Source organism: Typopeltis vanoorti, chromosome 19, assembly GCF_054136105.1.
Source record: "Typopeltis vanoorti isolate ZY-2024b chromosome 19, IOZ_Tvanoo_1.0, whole genome shotgun sequence".
Lineage (NCBI taxonomy): Eukaryota > Metazoa > Arthropoda > Arachnida > Uropygi > Thelyphonidae > Typopeltis > Typopeltis vanoorti.
In genome coordinates, this window is record NC_143567.1 from 41,633,305 (window position 1) to 41,659,044 (window position 25,740).

The 25,740-nt window shown below is 36.8% G+C and overlaps 1 protein-coding gene and 1 pseudogene across 1 annotated transcript in view; both read right to left on the bottom strand.

Moving 5' to 3' along the window:
• LOC150096037 (threonylcarbamoyl-AMP synthase-like) overlaps positions 1 to 14,519 on the bottom strand; it is a 70,952-nt gene extending 56,433 nt beyond the window's left edge. Inside the window, exon 1 of the mRNA XM_090409527.1 lies at positions 14,369 to 14,519. Coding sequence (XP_090265653.1) covers positions 14,369 to 14,501 — 133 coding nt within the window. The 5' untranslated portion in view covers positions 14,502 to 14,519. The remainder of the gene's footprint in view (positions 1 to 14,368) is intronic.
• On the bottom strand, positions 5,498 to 8,559 carry LOC150096038 (integrator complex subunit 4 pseudogene; annotated as a pseudogene).
• Positions 14,520 to 25,740: the final 11,221 nt, after the last annotated feature.

The window sequence follows — 25,740 nt, forward strand, 5'->3', positions numbered from 1 at the left end:
ACAACTATAAGTTAAGAAATTGAATTTAGTTTTAGTGATAACAATCATAGAAATGCTCCCTGAAATTTTAGAAAGTGAAATAAATAAATCACAGTGAACTGTTATAATCTGGAGTCAGGCAAAGATAAAAGTTTATTTTAAAGTAGAAAGATTGTATTAATTGAATTAGTAATTTATTAATCACTATGGCTGTTACATCAAGCTCTGAAATGAATGATAGTGAATTCTCTCATACGGTAAACCCGCAACAGGTTTTTCCCCAATTTTCAGGTGAAGAATCAGATGATGTACTATTTTTCTTTACCTATGTTGAAAAACTTAGAGATAGCAAGTTGGACTGATTTTCAATTGCTAGTTTTGATTAGAAGTAAATTAATAGGTAAAGCAAAAACATTCTTATATTCTTCTCCAATACTTCGGGAAACTTTTGAGTATTCTAAATTTAAGGAAACTTTATTGTCCCAATTTTGTAAACTTAGAAGTGTAGTTCCTAATTTATGGAAATTACAGAAAATTATTCAAAAGGATAAGGAGACTGTTACTGATTTCCACAATCGTTTATTAACATTGGCCAACAGTTTGAATGTTACTAGTGAAGATAAACCTCACTTAGATTGGGCTGTATTCCAACAATTCCGACAATTTCTTAGGCAAGAACTACGAGAAACAGCCTGTAAGAAAAAAATTTCCACCTTAGAAGAGTGTCTCAAAACTGTCAAGGAAAGAGAACAAATATTAGGAGACCTTTATCCCTCAACCAATGTAAGTCTTGTGAATGTTGTGAATAAGACTAATAGTTCCTTCAACCAATCAGAAGTTGAAAGAAGAAATAAGGTTGAAAAAGGAAAAGCAAAGGATATTGGAGAAACCTCAAGTAATGTTAACTGCTTAACTGAAGGTAAGGAGCAATTGGACAAGAAACTGATGACAGAAGTAAAAACCTTGATTCACCAGGAAGTGAATAAATTGAATCAACCAATAATAGATAGTCTTGATGAAGTTGTAAAGCAATTGTCGACTATTACCTTGAGATCTCAAGAAAATCAAAACCCCACCACAAATAAAATTAATGAGATGATCAAACATGAAGTTGAAAAACAAAGTCAACCTATTTTAACTAGTCTAGATAAAGTAATCCGAGGATTAGACGATGTTAGACAACAAATGTCTGTTATTCCTCAATCCAAGACAGACATAAAACAAAGAAATCCTGTTAAATGTTATAATTGCAACAAAGTTGGACATTATGCCAGGAACTGTTTCCATAACAAGGAAAACTACTATAACAACAGAGGGAACTCAAAATTTGGATATGTGACCCACAGGAAAAATAACAGAGTTCAGAAATATCAAGCATCTAATGAGAGAATGATGATAATTAGAGGTGATATCCTGGGCTCTAAATGTGACATCTTATTAGACACAGGATGCAATGCCTCTACAATTAGAATGGATTATTTCCTAACCTTAAAGAACAAACTGTGGAAGAGCACTGCCAAGCTGAGACAACCTGTAAGGATTACCTCTCTCTCAGACTCAAACTCTGTGGCATATGAAAAACTTCGAGCAAGGATATACCTACCAGAATTTGGACTGTACGTGTGGCAAGACTTACTTGTGGTCCCCACTACTTCCAATCTAAGTTCCCACATAATCTTAGGAACAAATTTCTTAACAAGATATCAATTTTCTTGTGACTTTTCTAAGAAAGAAATATCCCTGATGAACAAGAGGAAATATACCAGAAGAAATGAAATTCATGATTGTGATAAGACTAAGCATCAAACAAAACAGTTTAGATTGCCGTTTGAATTAGGACCATCTACTAAAGAAAAGTCGGCTGTGAATCAATCATCTAAAAGAGATAGTGATAATAACTCTCATGTGCACATTCAGTCTGACACACCACTTGTCACTGATGAACAACAACTAATAGTGACAAAGCCTAAAGCAGAAATTGCCACTAATAGTGAGATAACAGTTGAAGTCAATTGTGGTAAAATGGCCAATCTATATAATGGAACAAATCACCAAGTTGTGAGACAGCTAAAACTTAATTCTGGTAATAGAAAACGTGAATTTAATTCAGAACAGAAAATCCCATACTGCAGACATAGATAATGATAGTAATAAGAGGTTTAATGAGAATGTGAAAGAGAATAAATGCACTAGACATAATAAGGAAGCAAGTTTCATTCAAACTAGGTACTACTTGAGGAATCAAAAGGAAATATGTAATCCAGTTCTTCCGTTAGGAGCCTAGTGTGAAAAGAAAAATTTTTCTAATAACAAAAATTTTTCAAAGAAAGGGTGAGCCTATGTTAAATTGTGAATGAAACTATGTTGTGTAATTTATTTTTTTCATTCACATTTAACATTTCTAAATCACTTAGGGAATTGAAACAATGTAGATCCGAATATAAATTAAATAATACTTTAATAGATATTTCCAATATTTCGGCAATGTCTCATTGCCATTTTCTAAAGGAACTTACAAAAAGGCAGGTGCACACAGGACCTAACAATACAGTAACTGGAAATAAAGATATGAAGCTATCGTTCTCCTAGAAGTCCTGATGGTGCCCTCTGGCGGGCTAAGTAGGCGTTCTTGGCCGTTGGGCTGAAGGTCTGCTGATGTATGCCTCCCAAATTTGGGGCAGTCGCATACAACCAAATTTGTTGAGGTTTGGAGAGTTTCTTAGGGCAGAGGCTGATTCCATAAATAATCTTTCGAATTTATATTTGCTCCGGTGTATTATTTTTGCTTTCTTCCACCGTATTCTGTGGCGAGTATCCAGAGCATGGTCTGCAAGACCAGAATGGCTATATTTGTAAAACCGGATGTAGTCCTTGTGTTCAGAAATTCTGATATTCGCTGTCCTGCCTGTTCGGCCAAAGTACGACAGTTTACAACTGCAAGGGACCTGGTATACACCAGGTAGGTCTAGGGGAAGTGGTTGGTCTTTGGTAGAGCGGATAAGGGATGCCAATTTTCTGTAAGGCCTGTAACAGGAGGTGAGGTCATGTTTTTTTAGAATTTTGGTAATTTTTTCTGAGGTGCCTCGGATGTAGGGAATGGTGATGGATTTAGAGTGATCTTTTTTGTGGAGGGGGGCTGTGGTTTGTAGGTTTTAATATTTTTTTGGGGGGTAGCCATTGGCTGAGAAAGTATTGAGGATGTGATTTAGTTCAGTGTTAAGGGCTATGTCGTTAGAACAGATTAGTTTAGCCCTGTTGTATAGTGTTTTTACCACTCCATATTGTTGTGAGGGGGGGGGGGATTGTTGGTGGATGTATCTGCCTATATGGGTGGGTTTTCTGTAAACTGAGAAAACCAAAGTTCCATCAGGCTGGCGGGTGACTAGTGTGTCTAGGAAGGGGAGGCAGTTGTTTTCCTCTTTTTCAGGGTGAACTTGATTCTGGTGTGTTGGTTGTTTAAGTGTGTAAGGAAGGAGAGGAGTGTTTCAGAGCCATGTGGCCAAATAGCGAACACATCATCAACGTAGCAAAGCCATATGGTTGGTTTTTGTGGGGCAGAGGCTAAGGCTTTTTCCTCAAAGGTCTCCATAAAGAAATTGGCTAAGGGTGGGGAGAGTGGTGAGCCCATGGCTGGCCCCTCTATTTGTTTGTAGAATTTTCCCTGCCAAACGAAATAGCCTGAGTTCATTGTGAACTGAAATAGGGCTGAGATATCGGGAGAAAATTTAGCTTGGATTAGCTCTAAAGTTTCCTTGAGTGGGACATTTGTGAATAAGGAGGAGACGTCGAAGCTGACCATTATGTCATTATGTTGGAGTGTAAGGTTTTCTATGCTGGCTTTGAAGTGGGCTGAGTTTTTTTATGTGTGATGGTGTGTTGCCAGTATAGTGTGTGAGCTCTTTGGCCAAATGTTTAGCTAATTTGTATGTGGGGGAATCATCCACTATGGGACGTAATGGCACATTTTCTTTATGTATTTTTGGGAGTCCGTAAATACGGGGGGGTATAGAGTTAAACGGTTTTAATCTGTTGGTAACTTCTACAGGCCAAGAAGTGACTTTCTTAAGGAGGCTGTGAAGTTTTCTAATTTGTGAGTTGGTGGGATTGTAATTGATAGGGAGGTAAGTAGCCCGATCTAATAGAAGAGCATTCAGCTTACCTTTGTAGTCCTTTTGGTTAAGTACTACAGTTGCATTTCCTTTATTTGCTTTGGTGATAACTAATTCTTTATTATTTCTCAATTCCTGTAGGGCTTCAAATTCCTTGTTGGATATATTGGTTTTGGGTGGTTTTGCTATGGAAAGGACACAAGCTACATCCAGTCTTACACTGTTGGCGATTTGATATGGAAGGTGGCGGATTCCTCTTTCAATCTGGATCATAAAATCCTCACTTGGTATTTTTTTGGGAGCAATGGCGAAGTTGTGGCCACGTGAGAGCACGTTGAGAGCTTCAGGCTTCAGGGTGACTGAAGAAAAGTTGATTATGGTGTTGGTAGCAAGTTCTGGATTGACAGTGGAATTCTTTTTTAATTTATCGAATTTCTTCATCTGTCGGCTTCTATCTTTTCAAACTCTTTGTCTGCGGAGGTACACGAGATGTCATGTAAAATTGTCCACAGTTCTTGATTCAAAGTGCACGAAAGTTCATCTTCGAGGGTACGAATAGCTTCGTTAATTTTGGCTAAGCCTAACCGCATGGCGGTGATTTGTTCGCGAAGTAACGCGTAGCTAGCGCGGTTGTATATACGGAGTGCTTTTTGCGAAACAAAACGGTGCTTCAATTTCACACAGTTCAGGATTACCTTGTTATCCCGGCAGCGTTTCAGGAAAGTCAGACGATTTTATTGTCTAGACAGCTTCAACTTCATTTTACCATATTGGCAAGCCTTCCGTGCGATCGTATCTCCGTGGATGATGTTGATTCTCGTAGATAGGCTTATACGTTGGTTATGCATTGTTAGGTCCTGTGTGCACCTGCCTTTTTGTAAGTTCCTTTAGAAAATGGCAATGAGACATTGCCGAAATATCTATTAAAGTATTATATGAGTGACTTAGCAAGATGTATTAAGTTGATTGTATTGTTTCATTTTAAAGCAGAATTCTTGTATTTGTTATATATATCATATATTAAATGTTTTATTTTGTTAATCTAAATATTGTGTTTGCCTGAATTCCTTTTTATTGCACCGTTCATAAATATTCGAATCTTGCAGGAACCCCAAGTGGAATAGTAAATAATTCGGCCTAAATAAATGAGGAGACTGCTAACTTAATTAAGAAATTCTATTTTATATAGACTAATCTAAAAATAGGGTGGCGCAGTATAATTATAAATTTCCCTATTTTTGGATCGGTGATCAATTTGCAATTAGTTGTTATATTGATGAGAGTGACTTGAACCGAGATGGCGGATTTAGAACATAACATGAAAATAGAACGTCACGACAAATGGCACTTTTTTTTTTTTTAAATTTTTGCTATTTTTTTAAAAAAAAAAACATTTTTTATTCTTCTTCGAGTACAATAAAATATTCACATTTGCACAAAAGTTCGATATCTGACACACGACTAAACTTTTATCACATCACAAACCAAATGTTTCATTATTTACAATCTCTATATTCCTTTTTTTTTTACAGGTTTTGGTGCTATATACACTTTTACAGGTTTGCAAAGCTCTATGGGACTGTTTTCTGATTTCAACCACAGTGGATTTTTCTGACTTCCTCGACTAGTGGTACCACCTTCAGTGTCGCTGAAATCGAGCACCAAGTTCATTTCCACATGGCAAGCCTCTGACCAAATACTGTGTGAAAGTAATACATTTGTGTATAACCGGTATGTCAGCTCTCCTTGTTGTCTGAAGTCGGAAAGTCTAGGCAAGATTAACTGAATTTGTTGGTCAGGATAGGCTACCTTTATTCTGACATTTTTCACATCTTCAACATTCTCTATTTCTGCATCCATATTCACACCAAGTATTAGTCCAGCAGTAAATTTAAGAGGGTTATCAGATTCACTTGCAGGTTCATGAATGGTAGCTTTTGCCTGCTTTATCCTTTCCAAATTTTTTCCATCCTCTGATCCTTTTCGCAGTTGAAATGAGGGACATGGATAAGACTGAAGTAATGGTTGCAGAACACGTGCTACAGTACCTGGTTTGGGCTCATCTAATGCATCCAATTCATGAAATACTGAGGCTATAAATCCATCAGGATTAATATCCTGCTCTTCTAGAAACCTATGCAGGGTTTCAACTTGGTCTAGAAAGGCTTCACATAAACCAAGGGCAGAAGTATTACTTCCACGAATTACAACTAGAAGTTGTAATGAGAGAACTCGCAATTTTAACTGCTTCAAACATGCAACCTCTTCTGGTGTTAATCCTAAGAACTGATGACTCAAACAAAATGACAGCTGAAGTAAATGTTCCAGTGACGATTTTAAAGAGCTTCCTTGAAATGGACACAGAAGTGATGGATTTAGCCAGTTTTTATTTGAAAGTATTTTAGCTAACAGCAGCTGGCACTGAATATAGAGGCTTCCACAATTTGCTGCTGCACACAGTTCAGGTTCAATTTGAGACAACCTTTGTAAATCCTGAATAGCACTTTCCATTAATTTTTGTCTTGCCTCAGGTCTTCGATGCTCAGATGCAGCAACTCTTTCTAACACTTGGTGTAAAAATGTTTTTGAATGATGATTTGATGATACAGGAGCAGGTGAGCTGGCTGGTTGGTTAGGAAGCTTTAACTGAGGTACAACTGACGGTAATGTATCTCGTAGGTATGAATAATGTTTCAAAGCATGCTCTTCAAATAATGGCATCATTGTTGCACAGTTTGCTGCTGCATTAAACACCAAAATTAGAACACTTATATATGCAGGATCTTCAATATCTGGTTCTGGCATATCTAGAAATGGATGAATACCTAACAGTTCTGGTACCAACGGCAATGTTAAATATGGATGCTTAGCACCAAGCTGTTGTAAACACCTCCATATTGACCTTTTATCTTGTGGATACCGTTTCATATTTTCTAATAAGTTATCAAAACAAGCTTTCAGTCCAGTCTTTGTTGAAAGATGACAGTTTCCTAAAATCTCATGTAAAGCTTCTCTAATATCCATAGAATAATCCTCTAGTACAGCAAGGATTGTTTCAAGCTGATCCTCCTGACTCAATATTATATGTTTACTAATTTTTCCAAAACAATGAATAGCTTTTAGTCGAACCTCTTCAATTTCATCATTAAACATATCTACTAGAAAATCAAGTGATAGGTGTGCAAATGATGGAAACAGAGTGGCAAGTTTACACAGGGAATCTAAGGAAGCACTTCGTACCTCTAAGAATTCATCCTCTAAACCATGTACAAAAGCTCCACATGCTCCTGAACTCATAAGGTTTATACTCTCTGCATCAATTTCTTCTTTTGGAGCATCATCTGCCCATTTCTGTCCAGTAGCCCATTCTCCACTTTCATAATTTTCTTTCTGACGTTCATGAGCTGAGCGTTTTTTTCTTAAATTAGACATTAACTTCTTGTCCAATGTTTGTTCTAAAAAGTTCAAACTGGCATGGGTAATACTGCCCAAAAGTGAAGCAGCCATGACACGAACATTCATTGACAAGTCATTCATCATGTTGCATATTCTAGCAAAGGCATCATCTGCAAGCCTAATCTTCTCAGCACTGGTTCCTACAGATATGTATTGTTCTGCATACATGTGACTTAGAACTTCAACAAGTTTTAATACAGCCATTCTTACACCTTCATAATCATCAGAAAGTGCTTTACACATTTCATCATACAGAGTGGAGTCTAACTTCAGACCTCTTTCATGCACATAAAGCATGGAATGAAGAGCTTCTGATCGGACCCTTGGATCTTGGTTATGGCTGAAGTCTGCCAACAGTTTAAGAGTATTAAGACTAACATCAGACTGTCCATCAACTGGAGTGAACTCACTAATTATTTGTAGGCATGCACATTTCACCAGATGACTTGTGTCTGAGAGATACTGCTTTGCCAAGTGAAGAACACGTTGTTGCAGTCTTCCACCAGGAGCAGCTAATTTACCAAGTATGTGAAGTGTAGTGAGTAACTGAACCAAAACTTTATGAGATATCTCTCCTTTCAGCAAAGACACCAAATCATCTGCTAGCACATTTGGCTCAACAAGACTAAGACTGGCAATCTGATGGAAAAGGCTAACTACTTTCACCCTTACAGCTGATTCTTGTTCTTTATGAAAATGATCCAGGAGAGCTCCATATACATATTGAACTCTGGAGTAAGAGCACTGGGTAGTTGAATAAGCTGCTGAAGTGCTTCTGTTGATGTTGCAGTCTTCAGTTGTTCCAAGGAGATGCTTCCTTGAGGAGTAGCTTTTTTTGTAAGTCTGAGTTTCTTGTGAGGTTTCACTTGCTCGTCCTGCAAAACTTGGGAAAACTGAGCTAAAGCTCTCTTCTTCAGTAATGCGGCCATTATTGCATGGTTTTAATACCGCTGTCTATAACAAGCGACCACAAACCTAAAAATTAAATGTTAATATTATGCATAGCTTAAATTAATACATACGTTGGACATTAATCGACAATTAATAAAACACTTATAAAACTACATTATCTAAAAATCATCATGTAGTGTGTTGGAGAAAAAGAACAAAAATTAAAATTGCATGCTTTTCATCCATATTTTCATGCAACATCAGCGCCATAAACAAATGGCGCAGCCGGTAGAATTGCGATTTAATTGAAGGGAAGTAATTTAACTACCGTAAGTTAAGAAATTGAATTTAGTTCTGTGCTGATAATCGTAGAAATACTCCCTGAAAATTTTTAGAAAGTAAAATAAGTAAAATCACAGTGAACTGGTTATAAACTGGAATCAGGCAAAGATAAAGGTTTGTTTAAAAAAAAAAAAAAAATTGTATTACTTAAATTAGTAATTCATTAAACACTATGGCTGTTACATCTAGTTCTGAAATGGATGATAGTGAATTCTTTCGTACGGTGAACCCACAACAGGTTTTTCCCCAATTTTCAGGTGAAGAATCAGATGATGTACTATTTTTTTTTACCTATGTTGAAAAACTTAAGAGAAATAGCAAATTGGACTGACTTTCAATTGCTAGTTTTAATCAGAAGTAAATTAGTAGGTAAGGCAAAGGCATTCTTATATTCTTCTCCAATACTTCGGGAAACGTTTGAGTATTCAAAATTTAAGGAAACTTTATTGTCTCAATTTTGTAAACTGAGAAGTGTAGGCCCTAATTTATGGAAATTACAGCAGAGAGTTGTTCAAAAGGATAAAGAGACTGTTACTGATTTTCACAATCGTTTATTGACACTAGCAAGCAGTTTGAATGTTACTAATGAAGATAAACCTCATAAATTAATAGGTAAAGCAAAAACATTCTTATATTCTTCTCCAATACTTCGGGAAACTTTTGAGTTTCTAAATTTAAGGAAACTTTATTGTCCCAATTTTGTAAACTTAGAAGTGTAGGTCCTAATTTATGGAAGTTACAGAAAATTATTCAAAAGGATAAAGAGACTGTCACTGAATTTCACAATCGTTTATTAACATTAGCCAACAGTTTGAATGTTACTAGTGAAGATAAACTTCACTTAGATTGGGCTGTATTCCAACAATTCCGACAAGGTCTTAGGCAAGAACTGCGAGAAACAGCCTATAAGAAGAAAATTTCCACCTTAGAAGAGCGTCCCAAAACTGTCAAGGAAAGAGAACAAATTACCTTTCTCCTTACATACTCTCCATAGCATTTTCTTCTTCTTAAGCTCATGCTTAATGATATTACTCATTCATTTAACTCTGACCTCATTAACCTCCTTACCTTTGGTATACAATTTAATACTGCTTCCTCTAAATGACCCCCAACTATCTCCCATGCACTACTGGCATTCTTACCCTGCAGTGTTTTATCCCATAGCACAAATTTAAGCTTTCTCCTAAGCTTGTCATAATCATCTGCCTTGTAGTTCCACACATACCCCTTATTGACAGAATATTCCTCATGTTTTACAATCTTTCAAGTCAGGACTACATGGTCACTTTTGCCAATTGGAGGCAATTTGGACCTCAGTCATGGATAACTCTTCTAATCCTATGACCAGGTCTAATACTCTCACACCACATGGCCTAAAATGGGCTATTTTCACTGGCCTGCAGTTGAACTCCTACTCTCTGGTTGCAGTTTACTGGCTACCATCAATAATACTCCTTCCCCTATTTTTTTCTTTCTGTCCTCCCTGAAAACACTATATATATATCCTTCACATTCTATCCCACTAATTATATCATCTTCTGTCAGCCATGTCTCACTAATGCCAATAACCTCTGGCCAGGATGAACTAACGAATTCCAAAAATTCTAACCTCCCTTGTTACAACATTAGTGTACGTAAAGTGCAATAGCCCCATAAGTCCACTGCTATCCACACATACTTTATACTAACTATAAGTTTCAGTAAGGAAATACCAAGCGTGGACATATTACTATTATAATAATGGAATTAACTCACGTAAATTATTCTTGATTCGTAGAATTTTCACCCGAGTATTACAGGCATCATCAGTACAGGTACAAGGCTAATTAAACAATAACTGTTATATTCACAAAGCGCCACCTAAGCAGATCATCCTAACCTAAACAGATCCGATGGTTAAATTTCCTAAATTTATTTAATTATTATTATTATTTATTTATTTCATTTTTTAAAAATTATTTACATTTAATTATTTAGTTTTTAATTATTCGATTATAATAATTTAAAAAAAAATTTTTTTTTTTTTTTATTATTATATGTGTATACAATTATATGTTAGGAAATATTTGCTGCTTTATAAAGTACCATCTCCCACAAGGGGGAAAAGCAGAGACCATCGGATCTGTTTAGGTTAGGGGAGTGAAGTAATTTTTCACATATTTCTTTGTATAGCTGTTCCATTAGGAACCGACTTTTGTGAATGACTTTTGTCTTGTTCCACTTAACTCTATGTCTGGTGTTGATGGCATGTTCTGCAATTCCAGACTGTTCGGGTTCAAGGTACTGGATGTACGACTGGTGTTCTTCTAACCGGACCCGAGCAGATCTTCCTGTTTGTCTGAAATATGATAATCCACATGAGCAGGGAATCTGGTAGACACCTAGATAGCCGAGATGTGGGAACTTGTCCTTTGGAGACATTAGGAATGTGGAGATTTTTCTGATGGGTCGAAAAGCCACACAGATATTTAGTGGTTTTAGAACCTTAGCTATGCGTTCACTAACCCCGTGTACATAGGGGATAGGTATACGTGTAGGTTCTTCTGTACTTGAAGAGGATGCTGGAGCACGACTACTTAAAGCTCTTTTTATGAAGGACTTCTTATAGCCATTGGATATGAAAGAGGAATTAATATACTGTAATTCTTTTTGTAAAAGTTCTTCTGAAGAACAAAAGAAGTTGGCTCTATGAACTAGTGTTTTTATAGTACCTGCCTTTTGGCTGGGATGGTGATGTGATTCAGCGTGGATGTACTGGCCTGTATGAGTCTCTTTCCCATAGACTGTGAATTGTAGATAACCATCTGGTTGGCAAAGAATCAAGAGGTCTAGAAAGGCTAACTGCTTATTTACTTCTAGAGTGAACTGGATCCTTGGATGAAGTGCATTAATTTTTGAGAGAAACTGTTGTAGTTCTTCTGAGGTGCCCTTCCATATGGCAAAAATGTCATCCACATATCTAAACCAAATGTTAGGTCTGGGTGTAATGTTGTTAAGGATACGCCGTTCGAAATGCTTCATGAAGTAGTTGGCAATAGCAGGAGATATTGAATTACCCATTGCTGTCCCTTCGATTTGTTGGTATAACTGGTTTTTGAAGGAAAAATAACCAGACTTTATTACAAATTCAAATAATTTGACAATGTCTGGAGGAAATTCTTGGTGTAGTAATTCTATGCTGTCCGCCAACGGAACTTTCGTAAATAGCAAAACAACATCTAGACTAATCATAATCTCCAAATCGTCTAGATGCAGATCGGAAATTTTATTTCTGAAGTCCACAGAATTTTAGCAGTTCTTCTAGTTGAAGAAGTGAGTAAATTTGACAGAAATTTTGATATTTTGTAAGTGGGACAACCTACACAGTCTACAACCGGTCTTAATGGAATTCTTGGCTTATGCACTTTTGGAAGACCATATAATCTTGGTGGGTGCCCGAAGGAGGTCTTTAGTGTTTTCTTTTTACCTTCATCCCATATCGATATTTTTTCTATATGGGCATTAAGCTTTTTTATTTGACTACTGGTAGGATCTGAAGTGAAGGGCCTATAAGTTGAATAGTCGCAGAGTAACAGTGAAATTTTTCTCTCGTATTCTCTTCTGTCTTGGATGATTACAGCCTTCCCTTTGTCAGCTTTCGTAATAATTAGGTTCTTGTTATTTTTTAGAGATTTCAGTGCTTTTTGTCCACCATACGATAGGTTCGGCCGCAGAGGCTTAACATTAAAAAAGAATTTTTGCACACTCGAATCTTGTTCTGTTAGCTGTTTTTTTGGGGTAAGGATCGAATACCTCTGTCTATACTATGGAAAAAGTCTATTATGGGTACTTTATTCGGAGCCCTATTCTGATTTGTTACCAGTGATACTAATTTAAGCATTTTATTCACAATTTTACATTCAACTGCCTAACTAGCTTCCCTCCTAAAAGTTCTACTTTCCCTGATTTTGTGCATCCACTTTCACTTCACTCAACAACACTTTTTCCAGACTTTGAACACCAAATCCATTCAGAAGTAAACTATCTTTCTTGTATAAGTCCTTTTTTTTTAATAGCATATTAAAAACGAGGGCATTAGGAAAGAACTTGACATTGTTAGCATCGAGGAATGTGTTAGCAGAACTAATCAGAATGGAGAGAAAAGTTAGCAAAACAAATGTTCTCTGCCAGGTTGGCAGGAAAAAGACTCAGAGGAAGACCAAGATATAGGTGGATTGATACAGTAGAGTGCCTTAGAAGACAGAAATATTAAGATCTGATAATGTTGGAGTCTTGACAGGCAACAGGTTGATTTGGAGGAAAATTGTAGATAGCAGCATTTGTGGGCTATAGGCCTATACCAATGGATTTTGCAAACCCAATGATGAACTCCCAAACCAAATAATAGTAACAACCTACAATCTTTATAGATATACTTCATAGCAGTCATATTGGAACCTGAAGTATCAAATTGGAAATTTTGAAATTGTGTCTCTTACAATGCTATCCTCTATCACTACTACTATTCTTTAATACTGTATTATATCATCACCCATATCACACATTGGTAACTTACAGTTCATGGAAATGTCTCATTGCAAAGCGATAGCCATCTTGACACACAATGTTATATCAAGTAATCCTGGCCAATAATGAACATGAATTACAATATTCTGTACACCTTATTGCTCAAAAATTTAATATGTATGAACTGTAAAAGCCAAAATTATGGACTTTCAAGGAAAGGAAAAAAATTGAGGCAAAATATATAATGAAAATAGAATTATTGAGCAAGTAATCTGCTTTAACTATCTTGGCTGTGCTTTGACTTACAAATAAGAAAACATCATTAATAATAACATTTAAAAATGCATCAATGCACTTACAATAACTGATCAAGTTTTCAATCCAACAAAAAGTACTGAGGCATACCAGAATTAAAGCAAACAAGATATTCACAAGACCAATACTTACCTATGAAAGTGAAGACTAAAGAATTGCATGTTACTGGACTAGATGAAACACAAATGTATAACAAATAAACTAAAAATGATACCTACATACAATATATCTAGTAGTACAGACAAGAATGGTTACAGAATGGACAGAACCAAGATACCTCGATAGGCTATTCGATTCATCCCTAGAGAAAAGAGACTATAAGACCAGCCAAGATATGGCATGAGACTATTACAGCCCACTAGTCATACTACCAGACAGGAAGATGATGGGGATGATATGTAATAATAATATTGGAGGACATTACATTACTCAGTCCACTGCACCGTATTTTATCTGTCGAGTATGGCTTTCTGGCCTACTTGCCAAAAGAAAAACTTGAGTTTTTTGGAAGGCTGGGAGGGGGGGACCTCCACAGATCCTGTAACTCACCTTCAAGGTGCAAAATGCCATATAATAAATATAATAAAATGCCTCGTGTTATGACGAGAATCAACCCAGATCTTTTATGATCGATGAGAGCATGTCGCATTGTTATTTAAAATACGCTACAGAAATGAGAGATCACTTATTTAAATATTCAAAATCTACTACATAATGGGTAAAATTCAATCAACACATTCATCCTGGTTGTAGCAATGAAATAAACATACCTGCATAATCAAGTGATGAACCGTTTTTCGTTAACTTTATGATACGTGTCATTGCGCTGGTTGGATACTGGGCAACAGTTTGTATAAAATACCGTAAACCAACATAAGAATTGACAAAATTTAAAGCTTTCATGCTAACCAAAAAATTGAAATAAACACCATTGCATCAGAAACACATGGAACGTATAGCGTCGTTCTAGCTACTGCTGCCCTCTGTAATATCCTGCAGTAACTAAGGATTTCAATGTATAAATAGATATATTCATTATTTAAAATAAAGAGTCATAAGGCTTCATTTCGACCATGTAAACGTTATTTAAATTAAACGTTAAATTAAACGGGATTTAAATTAAATTAATTATTTTAATTTTCAATTAATTTAAATAATGTTTACATGGCAGAAATGAAGCCTATTGGCTCTTTATTTTAAATAATTTATGGGTGCACCTTTTGACAACTCGTATAGTAGCGTATATAAGTTCTTTTCGCTATACCCTTAGTAATATAATATTTTTTTGGTCTATCTATTCACTGATGAGATCTCAATAAAGATCGAAACCGGTCTGGGTAGTGACCTCCCACCATAATGTATAACATCATGCATCTCCTAGGAGATTGGTTTTACATTATGTGAAATACTAAGAATAGCGATCAGAACTTTCCCCACCTTTGCTACGAGTTGCTCTAGTTTGTACTACGTGCTTTAGTTTACGCTAGTAGTCGCCGATACTTTTATAGTTACTATATTCGGCATGAAACTCTTTTAATTCCGATCTTTGAGTTTCTATTCGGTTTTGAAACAATGCGGGATTTAATATCCTCTTAATTTAAATAGATATATTCATAATAATACGGGAAACTTACATAGCTGCAAAAAATAAAAGTTCACTAAATTTGTACCAAGAACTTAGTCCTTCTTTCAGAAAGAGATGTGGATTTCTCCTTAAGCACTAGATAACAAACATAAATGCACATTCGTCAGAGGGGGGGGAAAGCTATTCTCTTCTGCTTATTATTTTTATTGTTTTATTTAAGTAGGATTGTAATCCTTTTTTGGGTATACATTATGTTGACAAAGTATTTGGACACCTAGTTGTGGTAAAAATAAAAATGCGTTTTACTTACATTTCTAGTACCACGTGGGACCATTTTAGCAAAATGACGATAACTACCTTTTGGGACATGCTTTCAACAAATTTCTGAAACGTCGGAAAAGAAACATTCTTCCATTCCTCACGCAAAGCTACATTCATTGCTGAACGGCCGTTGTGGTCTCGAGAGAATTTAGCTTTCTCATTCGTCCCAAAGATGTTCAGTGGGATTGAGGTCTGAACTCTGAGTCGACTAATGCAACACTTCAACGTTGATTTGTGGAAACTAGCATCGAACACTCAGTGCAGTATGGCATGGAGCACTGTCATGCTGAATCATGCAAAGGTCACTGCCAAAGTACTTCCACGGCGTCGGAAGCATGACAGTGTCCAAGAAGTCCAGGTAGCCATCAGATTGAATGGTTTCTGAAAGTCAACCAATGGACCAAACCACATCCAATTGAAACACCCCACACCATTACCGAGCCTCCACCAAACTTCACAATTGGAATGATGTAGTCCTGCCGGAACTATTCCCCGGTAATCTAAGGATCCAAACACTACCATAAGTGTGAAGCATTTGAAAGCGTGAGAAGTCACTCCACAGAACTCTTTTTGAATCATCTACAGTCTAGGAACGGTGTGAGAGATGTCCACCAGTCCAAATTTCTTTTGGAGTTGAGGGGAGGGGGATATGTGGAATGTTTGCAGAAGCTCTACCATGGTAAGCTAAAGCACGCAACTCTCTTTGGACAGTTTTAGTGCTGAAGTGTTATGCAGGCATTTTCCCGGTCCAGACAGATGTCCATACAGGCATTTTCCAGGTTTATTGCAAAGTCCGCTGCTGATGAAGTGCGGGATGCTCGAACATTCCGAGACAGAACTCTTGAATCTCGGTTAGTGAGTGTTCGAGGCCTCTCAGGCGTTTTTATGCTGTGGAATCACCATTAACTTTCCATTTACGAATGACATAAGCAACGGTGGATTTCAGTATACTGAGATGGGTGGCAACGTTGGACAGAAAGACCACCCAATTACCATCCCGCGTTGAAAGTTTGTCAGTTCAGCTGAACGTGGTACATTGACATTGAGTACAGTGCAAAACATGCAGCACATCCTACCTTTTATTACCACTGTTACCTATACACTGTCGCTGAAGGGCGCCTGTGTATCATTAATATCACAACCTAAAAAATATTGTTTTCATAAATGAAGATGGCCACATGGTGTTTAGCGTTTTCAGAGAGCTCCGGGCAAGCGGGTTTTTCGTCCCGTAAACTCAAGAAAATCGACCGTAGAACCCACATTATTTCAGACATTAAATATATTGTGTTAGGGTTAGGGACCACGAGATGGCGGCACATTTGAGCTGTCTCTCTTCATTGTGTACCGCTTAATTAGTGATAGCCTTGGGCTATCTATCTCTGATTGGTACCAGTGGAGATTGAACTGCCCACTCAGTCTCCAAAAGTTAGATAGGGCTAAATGGCCTCGCCTACTCCCGTATACGGGAATAAAAAGGCGTTAGCTGATTTTTTTTTTGCTGTTACCTATACACTCCCTGATATTTGCATGTGGTAAGTGCAAAATATATATGGCACATCAGGTGTCCAAATACTTATGTCAATATAGTGTATGTGCACATGTTGTTGTTGTTGTTGTGGTTATAGCTTTCCGGCTGTTTAGGGGCAGCTATATATACGCCACCATCTAAGGAAATGACTATGATCAAGATGATTCCTTGCTGTACTATATCCTATGACTGTAGCCTGTGTGTTCACGGGGCTAGTTTGCCTGCTTGCTGGATGAAAACCTCAGATAAAGTGGTGGAAAAAACCCTGCTGTCTACGACCAAAACTGGCTAACTTGGCTATGGCTGAGGAAGATCCTTAAGCTTCTCACGTCGTCGACGAGAATCGAACCTAGGACACTCTTTCCCCAGGCATATGGTTGCGAAGTGCAAAGCTACTAGGCTAACCGCGCGGACGTATGTACACATACCGCTCACTAAATTAGAAACTTTGGAGAAATCAGCGGTTTCTGTATAGTCGTGCAACTGCCAGTACAGATGCTATTCAATTCCCTGCTCATAGTTCGGTGAGATATGGCTCGGGAAGCCATCAGAAGCCTTCATTAAATGCTTTGGTTAATTGCCACACACACACACACACACACACACACACACACACACACACACACACACACACACACACACACACACACACACACACAATGTCTCACAGCAACTGCAAAAACATAGGAATTTCTGTTTGTCCGAACTAGCCTTCTCGTTGCGAACGACAGCCACCTCATTCCTGACAGACTCTGTCCTAGAACCACAGTTTACGCCTCTTAGACAAGCATAGCGAGTTATTTTTTCACAATACAACACTACACTCGGATGTCTCTGCTTTTGAGTCTTAAATAAAACACGTGGTTATGCACGTAATCAAGTTCTGCTTTTGAGTCTTAAATAAAACACGTGGTTATGCACGTAATCAAGTATTATCCATATACACTGCAGAAGTGACGTTTATGTACCTCTGCATACAGATTTCTAATTCAGTGGCCAGTATGTGCTTATTAGCATCATTGGTGGGCTAGGGATTAAATAAACAAGAAATCCTGGTCTAGAAACTCATTGCGGTACTTTTAATCCATTTCATGTCACCAATACGTACGATGGTAGATTTATCCCAGATAATCAAATTCATCTAACACTAACTAATATTTCCAAACATCGACTGTTCATTGTCGACACTGTTCACTCGTCCATTTCGGTGACAAAAAAAGAACTAAATATCTCGTCTATATTAAAAAATCATCCAATTTTAGTGAAGCTGTTAGTTTGCAGAGTGGAGAAGTGAGGGAGTTGATTGCTTTGGATGGCTTGAATGATTTGATAAGTGAGAAATACGCAGTGAGAGAGTTTCTAATAGAACGAAAAAGAAGAGCGTAAAAGTAAGGATTGTGAGTCTTATGCCTCAGTGTGACAGGAGTGAATTAAGATGAATGACCATGATTGCTAATGCGCTAATGAGAAGATTGTACAAAGGAACAGTGCAATTTATAGATATATGGAGTGAAGTCGATGGAAGAAAGAATTTGTATATATGTCTGATGGACTTCATTTAAATAGGAGTAGAGTTAAATGTTTGGAGAGAGTGTTGTTCATTGAGAGGTTGAAAGTGCCAACTTTGGGAAACTAAGGGTATTGAGGGGAGGATGTAGTCAAATGTGGGTTTAGCCATTCCTGAGACAAATTAGTGTGTTTACAGAAATGACTATGCAAAGGTGAGTTCAGTTTCGTAGGTACAGTATGAAATCCAAATGGGTTGGGAATAACATTACACAAGCTTTAACTGTGGATCCAAAGAGATTTTGCAATGCATAAACACGAATACCAGAAATCAGAAATAACGAGAAGTGTTGTTGGCATTGGTCAGCTAAACTAGCACAAAAATTAGAAGCAGTTAGAGAGATCTGGTTGACAGAAAATAATACAGTTACAGGTATAGAATGTAATGGGTATAGTATTTTCAGGGAAGATGAAGAGAATAGGACAGGTTGTGTGGTATTGCTGATGATTCACGACGAACTTCAACAAAATTAAAAGTTAAAAAAGTTAAAAAGGATTTTAGGTCTAGAGGAGATGGTTCATTTGAGGTTATCTGATGCTAGATGGAGGCCAATGGGAAAAGGTATAGTGTTAATTGCTATAGACCAGGAGTGTCACAGAAAAATGTCAATGCCATGCGTTGGCATATTAGTACAAAGTGAAGGCTGAGCAATATTGCAGGAGACCTCCAACTATGGAGACATAAACTGAATGGAGGAAACGGGGTATGGCAGGATGGAAGTGGAATTTATGCAGTTGCTGTGGGATAATTACCTGAAACAGCATGTCATGTCATGGAGGGGACCAGAGATTTGACAGTACTAAAACTTGTGGTATCATTAGAAGATGTACCCAAAATCAAGGTTGACACTCTGCTTTCAATCGGGGAGAGTTACCATGCAGATTTGTTTCGGGAAGCTTCAAAACATATGAAATTATCTGTCATGAAAAGGTTTATCTTGAACTATAAAGCTGGTAAATATCAAAGGCTTCAGAAGCACCTTCGAGCAGCGCATGGCTTGAAAATGAAGAGGAAAAGAATGTCCATCACGCATGAGAAGTTGTTAGAGATTGTTTGAGAGAAGCAGTATCTGACTGCATACTCACGGTCGGGAGGATAAACTAAGTGGAGTCAAGTGGATGAGTATGGTTGTAAAGCTAAAGCTGCAAAAAAGTAAACAATAGTGGACAGAATATAAAGATAAAGATGATCAACATACTCATGAGCAATATAATGTGCTAGCATCAAGGGTGAATAGAATGGCAAAAAAAAAACGCTAAATCAGAATATGAGAGAAAATTAGCTACGCAGTTCAAAGTAAATCCAAAAGAGTTTATTCGTCATGTAGCATGTAAGATGGAGAATAGCAAAGAAGGAATGACTTTAACAATGGTGAGGGTATAAAGGTAAAGGAACAAAAGACAGAGCTGCTGGGTTATCACTTTGCATAGGTGCATCATCCATGGAGATATTTTGCAGTTGCTGATGTGATAGAATCTGATGTCAGGCGGACAGTAGATGGACAGAAGATGATGAGCATATAAAAAAATATCAATGTGTGACTGAATGGCATGTTGGACCGTGGGCTACGTGAATGTGCAAGGGCACTGGCAGTGCCAAATGAAATTATTCAATGTGTCTTAGCTCTGGCAAGGTTCCAAGCAAGTGGAAAGATATTACAGACCAATTAATATCTCATGAATGGTAATTAATGGAAGAGTTTGTTAAAGGTAAAATCGAGCAGTGGGTGGATAGGAATAAGATATTTGACGGTGGACAATATGGCTTAATATATATGGCTCAAATATGGCTTTGTATAATGTAAGTCTTGCGTCAGTAATTTACTGACGTTTTATAATAGCATAGCAACAGAATTAAATAATGAATATGGCTACACCATGATATTGCTGAACTTTGCAAAGGCATTTGACAAAATGCCACATGGAAAACTATTACAACAGTTGGAATAATTTAGAATGGATGTGAAGCTGGAAGATTGGCTAGGGAAGATGGCTGACATACACCTGAGAGCTGTATATGGTGGAGTGTAATCTAAGAGAATTCAAGTTGACTAGTAGAGTACCTTAGGACTCTGTTCTAGGGCCTACCCCTAATTAATTTCTTTATTAATGATATAGAGAAAGGTTTAAGGGGATTTTAAGCTGTTTGGTGAATAAAGAAAACTAGGGAAGGAAATCATTGATAAAGATATCCTACAGGATGATTTAAATAAATTGGTATTTTGAGTGAATGATAATGATTGCCAGTTTAATGTTGCAAATGCAAGATCATGCACTCCGAGTTGAAACGTTTACATGCTATGTAGCATATTAATATTACTAAATCGTAGGAAACAGATGAGACCAGAGACTTCGTGAACAGGAGTTGAAGTTCGGCAAGCATATTGGAAAATTTTGACAAAATAGCTCAGTGGTGCTTGGATGTTGAAAAACCACTAACTGATGAAGAAGGAGAGGTGTGTGGAATCGCAAACTTTGGTTTTACAGGCGGAAAAGCGAGGATATATTAGAAACTTGTATGTTATTAACTAGATTATGTAAAATTGGCAAAAGAAAAAAGAAATTTTTCGATACTTGACGAATACAGAAAGAACTAGAATTCACTCCTGGAAGTTGTGTAAGATTATGGTAATTAAGTGTGTGCAGATTAGATTTTTTGGTTAGAGTGTGTGGAGTAAGTGAAAAGGATTGCCATAATTGGTTATGAGTGCCGTGTCATTTAACGAGTTTAATGAGTCCAGCAGGAATTGTGTTTATAAAAGTTAGTGTGGGTCTCCTCCAATGAGTCTCTCAACTCCATGGAGATACTTATCTAATAATAGAAAGATCATGTAATTTTTTATTCTTATCGAACTTAATATTATTACCTAATGACCTCACTTAATAATAATAATAATAATAATAATAATATTTTTTTTCACATATGTATTTATTTTATTGATTGCTAAAATATTTATACATACAATAAACATCTTGTGTGACACTGCACCTTATAATTTTAGAGTTCAGCACAAAGTGCTGCAATTCCTACATTGGATTTCAATTAAAATTTTTAATAATACTTTTTTGCCTTTATATTATGTATTTACAACACATGTTCTTCTAATATTAACAATGAAGTTTATACAGAATTTTTTGTATAATTTTTTATTTTTTATTTTATTTTAATTTATTTATTTTTAAAGTTTGAGAAAGAGTGATTATGCATACAAATTTCTGCATTTGCTTATAAGGATTACTTGTAGATGAGTGAGGCAAGTAAATCCCACCTACTTCGAAGCTTGGGTTAGCTTTTATGAAGAGAGTGGGATTTAATCTTCACTATTTGTGTTGTTGCTACTGTTTATGTATGGGATGTTGGCATTGGATCCTAGTGATTTGTGATGTGTATATTAGTGTTAATGGTTTCTTAACTTTGTTGGTATATTTTCCAGAGTTCGTTTTTTAATGTTCTGTAGTTATATACGTCTTTTAACTTTCTTGGTAGGTTGTTGAATTGCGTGGGTATCTGATGTGATCTCACAAAAGAACCGTATGAGTTGTTGAAGGGTTTGGGGATGTAAAGAGTTGTTGTAGGTCGTGTTATACGATATGTGTCTCTGTTGTTTAGATAGGTGATGTTGAAGTAATTCCTTGTTAATTTAATGCTCAGAATTCTGTGTATCGCCAAGTGCTTGTCGGATATTGGTTGTTGCGTGTAAGGTGTCCAGATCACTGTTGACACGATTTTCCTGTAATGTTTCTAATTTTGTTAGGTGGCTGTTTGATGTATTTGCATAGACTGTTATTCCGTATCTGTGTAGGGATTCGCAGATACCGTGATATAGGAGTTTTTTTATGTTGGGTGGAATAATGTCTTTAACTTGGAAGAGTTTTGATGCGATGATCCAGAGTTTGGTATAGTTATTCTATATGTTTTGTCCATTTAAAGTGGGAATCTTTATAGATTATGCATTTTGCGTGTGTTACAGGTTTGATTTCGGAACATTGGCAGGTATTTTTGTTGTTAATGCAGCAGTATGTGTGTGACAATGTAGCGTTAGTGATGCTGGGGGTAAGATTCTTGGGTTGTGTATTATCAACATCTGTGTTTTGGTGCTGTTGATTAGAATTGCGTTTTGGTAGAAGTATGTTGTGATTTCGTTTAGGTCTTGTTATGTTTTGCAGAGAGCTGTGTTAATGTCTGTGTGGATTGCTAGTAGTGCAGTGTCATCTGCATATTGAAATATTTGACTTCTTATGGATATGTTATGAACAACATTAATGTATATGTTGAATAGAGTGGGTGATAATATGTCACCTTGAGATACACCGTGTCTTACTTGTATACTCCGACTGTGACATGTACCTATTTTTGTTACTTGTGTTCTGTTTGAGAGGTAGTTCTTGAACCATATATGCAGTGTTCCTCTTATACCTATTGAGAATAGTTTGGTGAGTAGTATGTCATGTTCAAGTGTGTCAAATGCTTTGGTTAGGTCAATAACAACAACAATAACAACAACAACAATAATAATAATAATAATAATAATAATAATAATAATAATATTTTTTTTTTTTTTACATTTTATTATGTCTCAGTATAAGTTACATACAATAATAATATTTACAGTATTTACAATAAGGATTATACAGAATTTTTTTTTTTTTTTTTTATGTCTCAGATGAATTGCATACATAGTTGCTGTAGTAATTATATGTATATAATATTTATAACGCATTACAAGTGTGTATAACAGATACTTGCAAGTTAGTAATTTTCTTCCTCGAAGCATAGCAGAGCTTATCTGAGGAAGATAATAGATGACAGAGGGTGGTGGTTTCATGGTTGTGTTCCTATAGTGGTCACAAGCCAGGTGTTGATTTTACTGTTTGTTGGTACGTGTTTGTAAGACTTTGACTGCTATTACAGTTTAACTTTTTTTTTTTTTTTTTTGTGCAAATAGGGTTGGATTTAGACATGGTGTGTTTGTTTCTTTGTGTTCTTGTAGTGGTAGTTTTTGAGAGGGGGGGTTGTCGTGGTTTGTGTGTGTGTGTGTGTATGTGTGGTGAGGGAGAGAGAAACAGGAATTGCTCTAATTTTCATTCTCGCTATAATATTTATATAGTGCCTGTTTCAGCTCTCTGTATGTTCCTAGGTTTCTGTTGTCGAACGGCAGTTTGTTTATCATATCAGGTACGTAGAAGTTTCGGGTGGCTTTGCCGTTGTGATTGTTGTACTTATATGTTATGTAGTTTGTCGACTGTGGTCTTGTTATTTGATATGTTGTTCTGGTTACTCTATATGTTGGGCTGTACTAGTGTTTTAACATGACTGTGTAGTGGCGTAAGTGTTTCACCTTAAATATTTTGTGTTTTGTCCATGCTTCCTGCATAAGAGTGGGTTGTTCCAGAATATCAGTTTTATCATTTTATCTTGCAACCATTGTAGCCTGTTAAGTCTGTAGTCTGCGCAGAATGCGTATGATGTGATTGCATATCTTAAAATGTTTTCACATAATGCTTTATAGATTAGTATTTTTATGTGGGTTGGGGCAATGTCTTTTAATCGGTATAGTTTGCTTGCTATTATCCTAAGCTTGGTATGTATGTAGTTTGTATGGCTATTCCAACTTTGATCTGCATCGAAGTGAAGTCCAAGGTAGCGTGTTGTTTTCACCTGTGTGATGGTTGTGATTTTAGGTTCTGCACTTTGTGTATAGGAGGATGAATGTTTGATAGTGAGATATTTAGTTTCTATGGGCAGGGTTTGGGGGTTTTTGAATATCATTAGCTTTGTTTTTCCAGGGTTTATATATATGCCGTTTTCGGTTAACCAGTTAGTGATTTGATTGATGTCGTGTTGCATATTTTTGTAAGCGATTTTTGCAGTGTTGTGAATGGATACTATGGCAGTGTCGTCTGCACACTGGAAGATTTTACTTTTTAGGGGGAGTTGGCTTATGTCGTGTGTGTATATGTTAAATAGAATGGGAGATAGGACAGCTCCTTGCGGTACTCCACAGGTTACATGTACCTCTTTGCTCTGTGCTGATCCTATACGTGTGATGTGCTTTCTGTTTTTCGTGTATGCTTTAAACCACTGGAGTAGACGACCTCCAATTCCGATATGGGTAAGTTTCGTTAACAAGGTTTTATGCGTTAGTGTGTCAAATGCTTTTGTTAGGTCAATGAATACCACTAATGTTATTCTGTTTTTATCCAATGCAGCGTTTATTAGATCTGTGAAGTCTTCCAGGAGTGTTGCTGTTCCTTTATTTTTTTGAAAGCCATATTGGGTTTTGGGTATGATTTGAAATTTTTCAACGTATGTGGAGAGTTTCTGATGTACAATGCGCTCCATGATTTGGTTGATTACAGGCAGCGTGGCGATAGGTCTGTAATTACTTATTATGTTTCTTTTTCCCTGTTTGTGTATGGGTGTGATTAATGCAGTCTTCAGTGTTTCAGGTATGTGTCCCGTTTCGAAGATTTTATTTAACAGTTTTTGTATAACTGGAAGTAGGTCGGTTGAGTGTTTCTTGATGTCTTTTGGTCTGATTCCGTCTATCCCCGGTCCTTTGTTAGTGATAATTGCCAGTGATAATTCTTCTTTTGTTACTGTGGGGAACCGCATCGACTGGGTTGCTCGTGGACCTAGTGGAGAATGTTCGTATGTGTGAGGAAGGGTTGTTTCTTGTAGCTTTTGGACAGAGTTCACGAAGTGTTGATTAAAGTTGTTTGCCAACTGTTTAAGGGATTTGGGGTCGCAGGCAAAGCTGTGTTTTATTGTTTCTGTGGCAGTGGTTCTGTGTATATTGCCCAGCATTTCATTAATCAGGTGCCAGGTTTCCTTTATGTCATTCTGTGCTGTTGTTAATTTGTTGCTGTAATAGTTTCTTTTTGCCGTTCGAATCTGGGTTGTTAGGAGATTCCGTTTTCTTTTGTATTCAGCCTTTAAAGCGATATTGTTCGGTGACTTCTTAAGTTGTTTCCATAGGGCATCTTTTCTTTGTATGTCTGTTAGTATGTTGTCTGTTATCCATGGATTTTGTTTCGTTTGGGGGCGTATTTTTATTTTTGTTAATGCTTTGTTGTATATTTTGTTAAATGCAAGTTTAAGATTATTATATACAGCTTCAGCAGAGTCTAAAGATGCTATC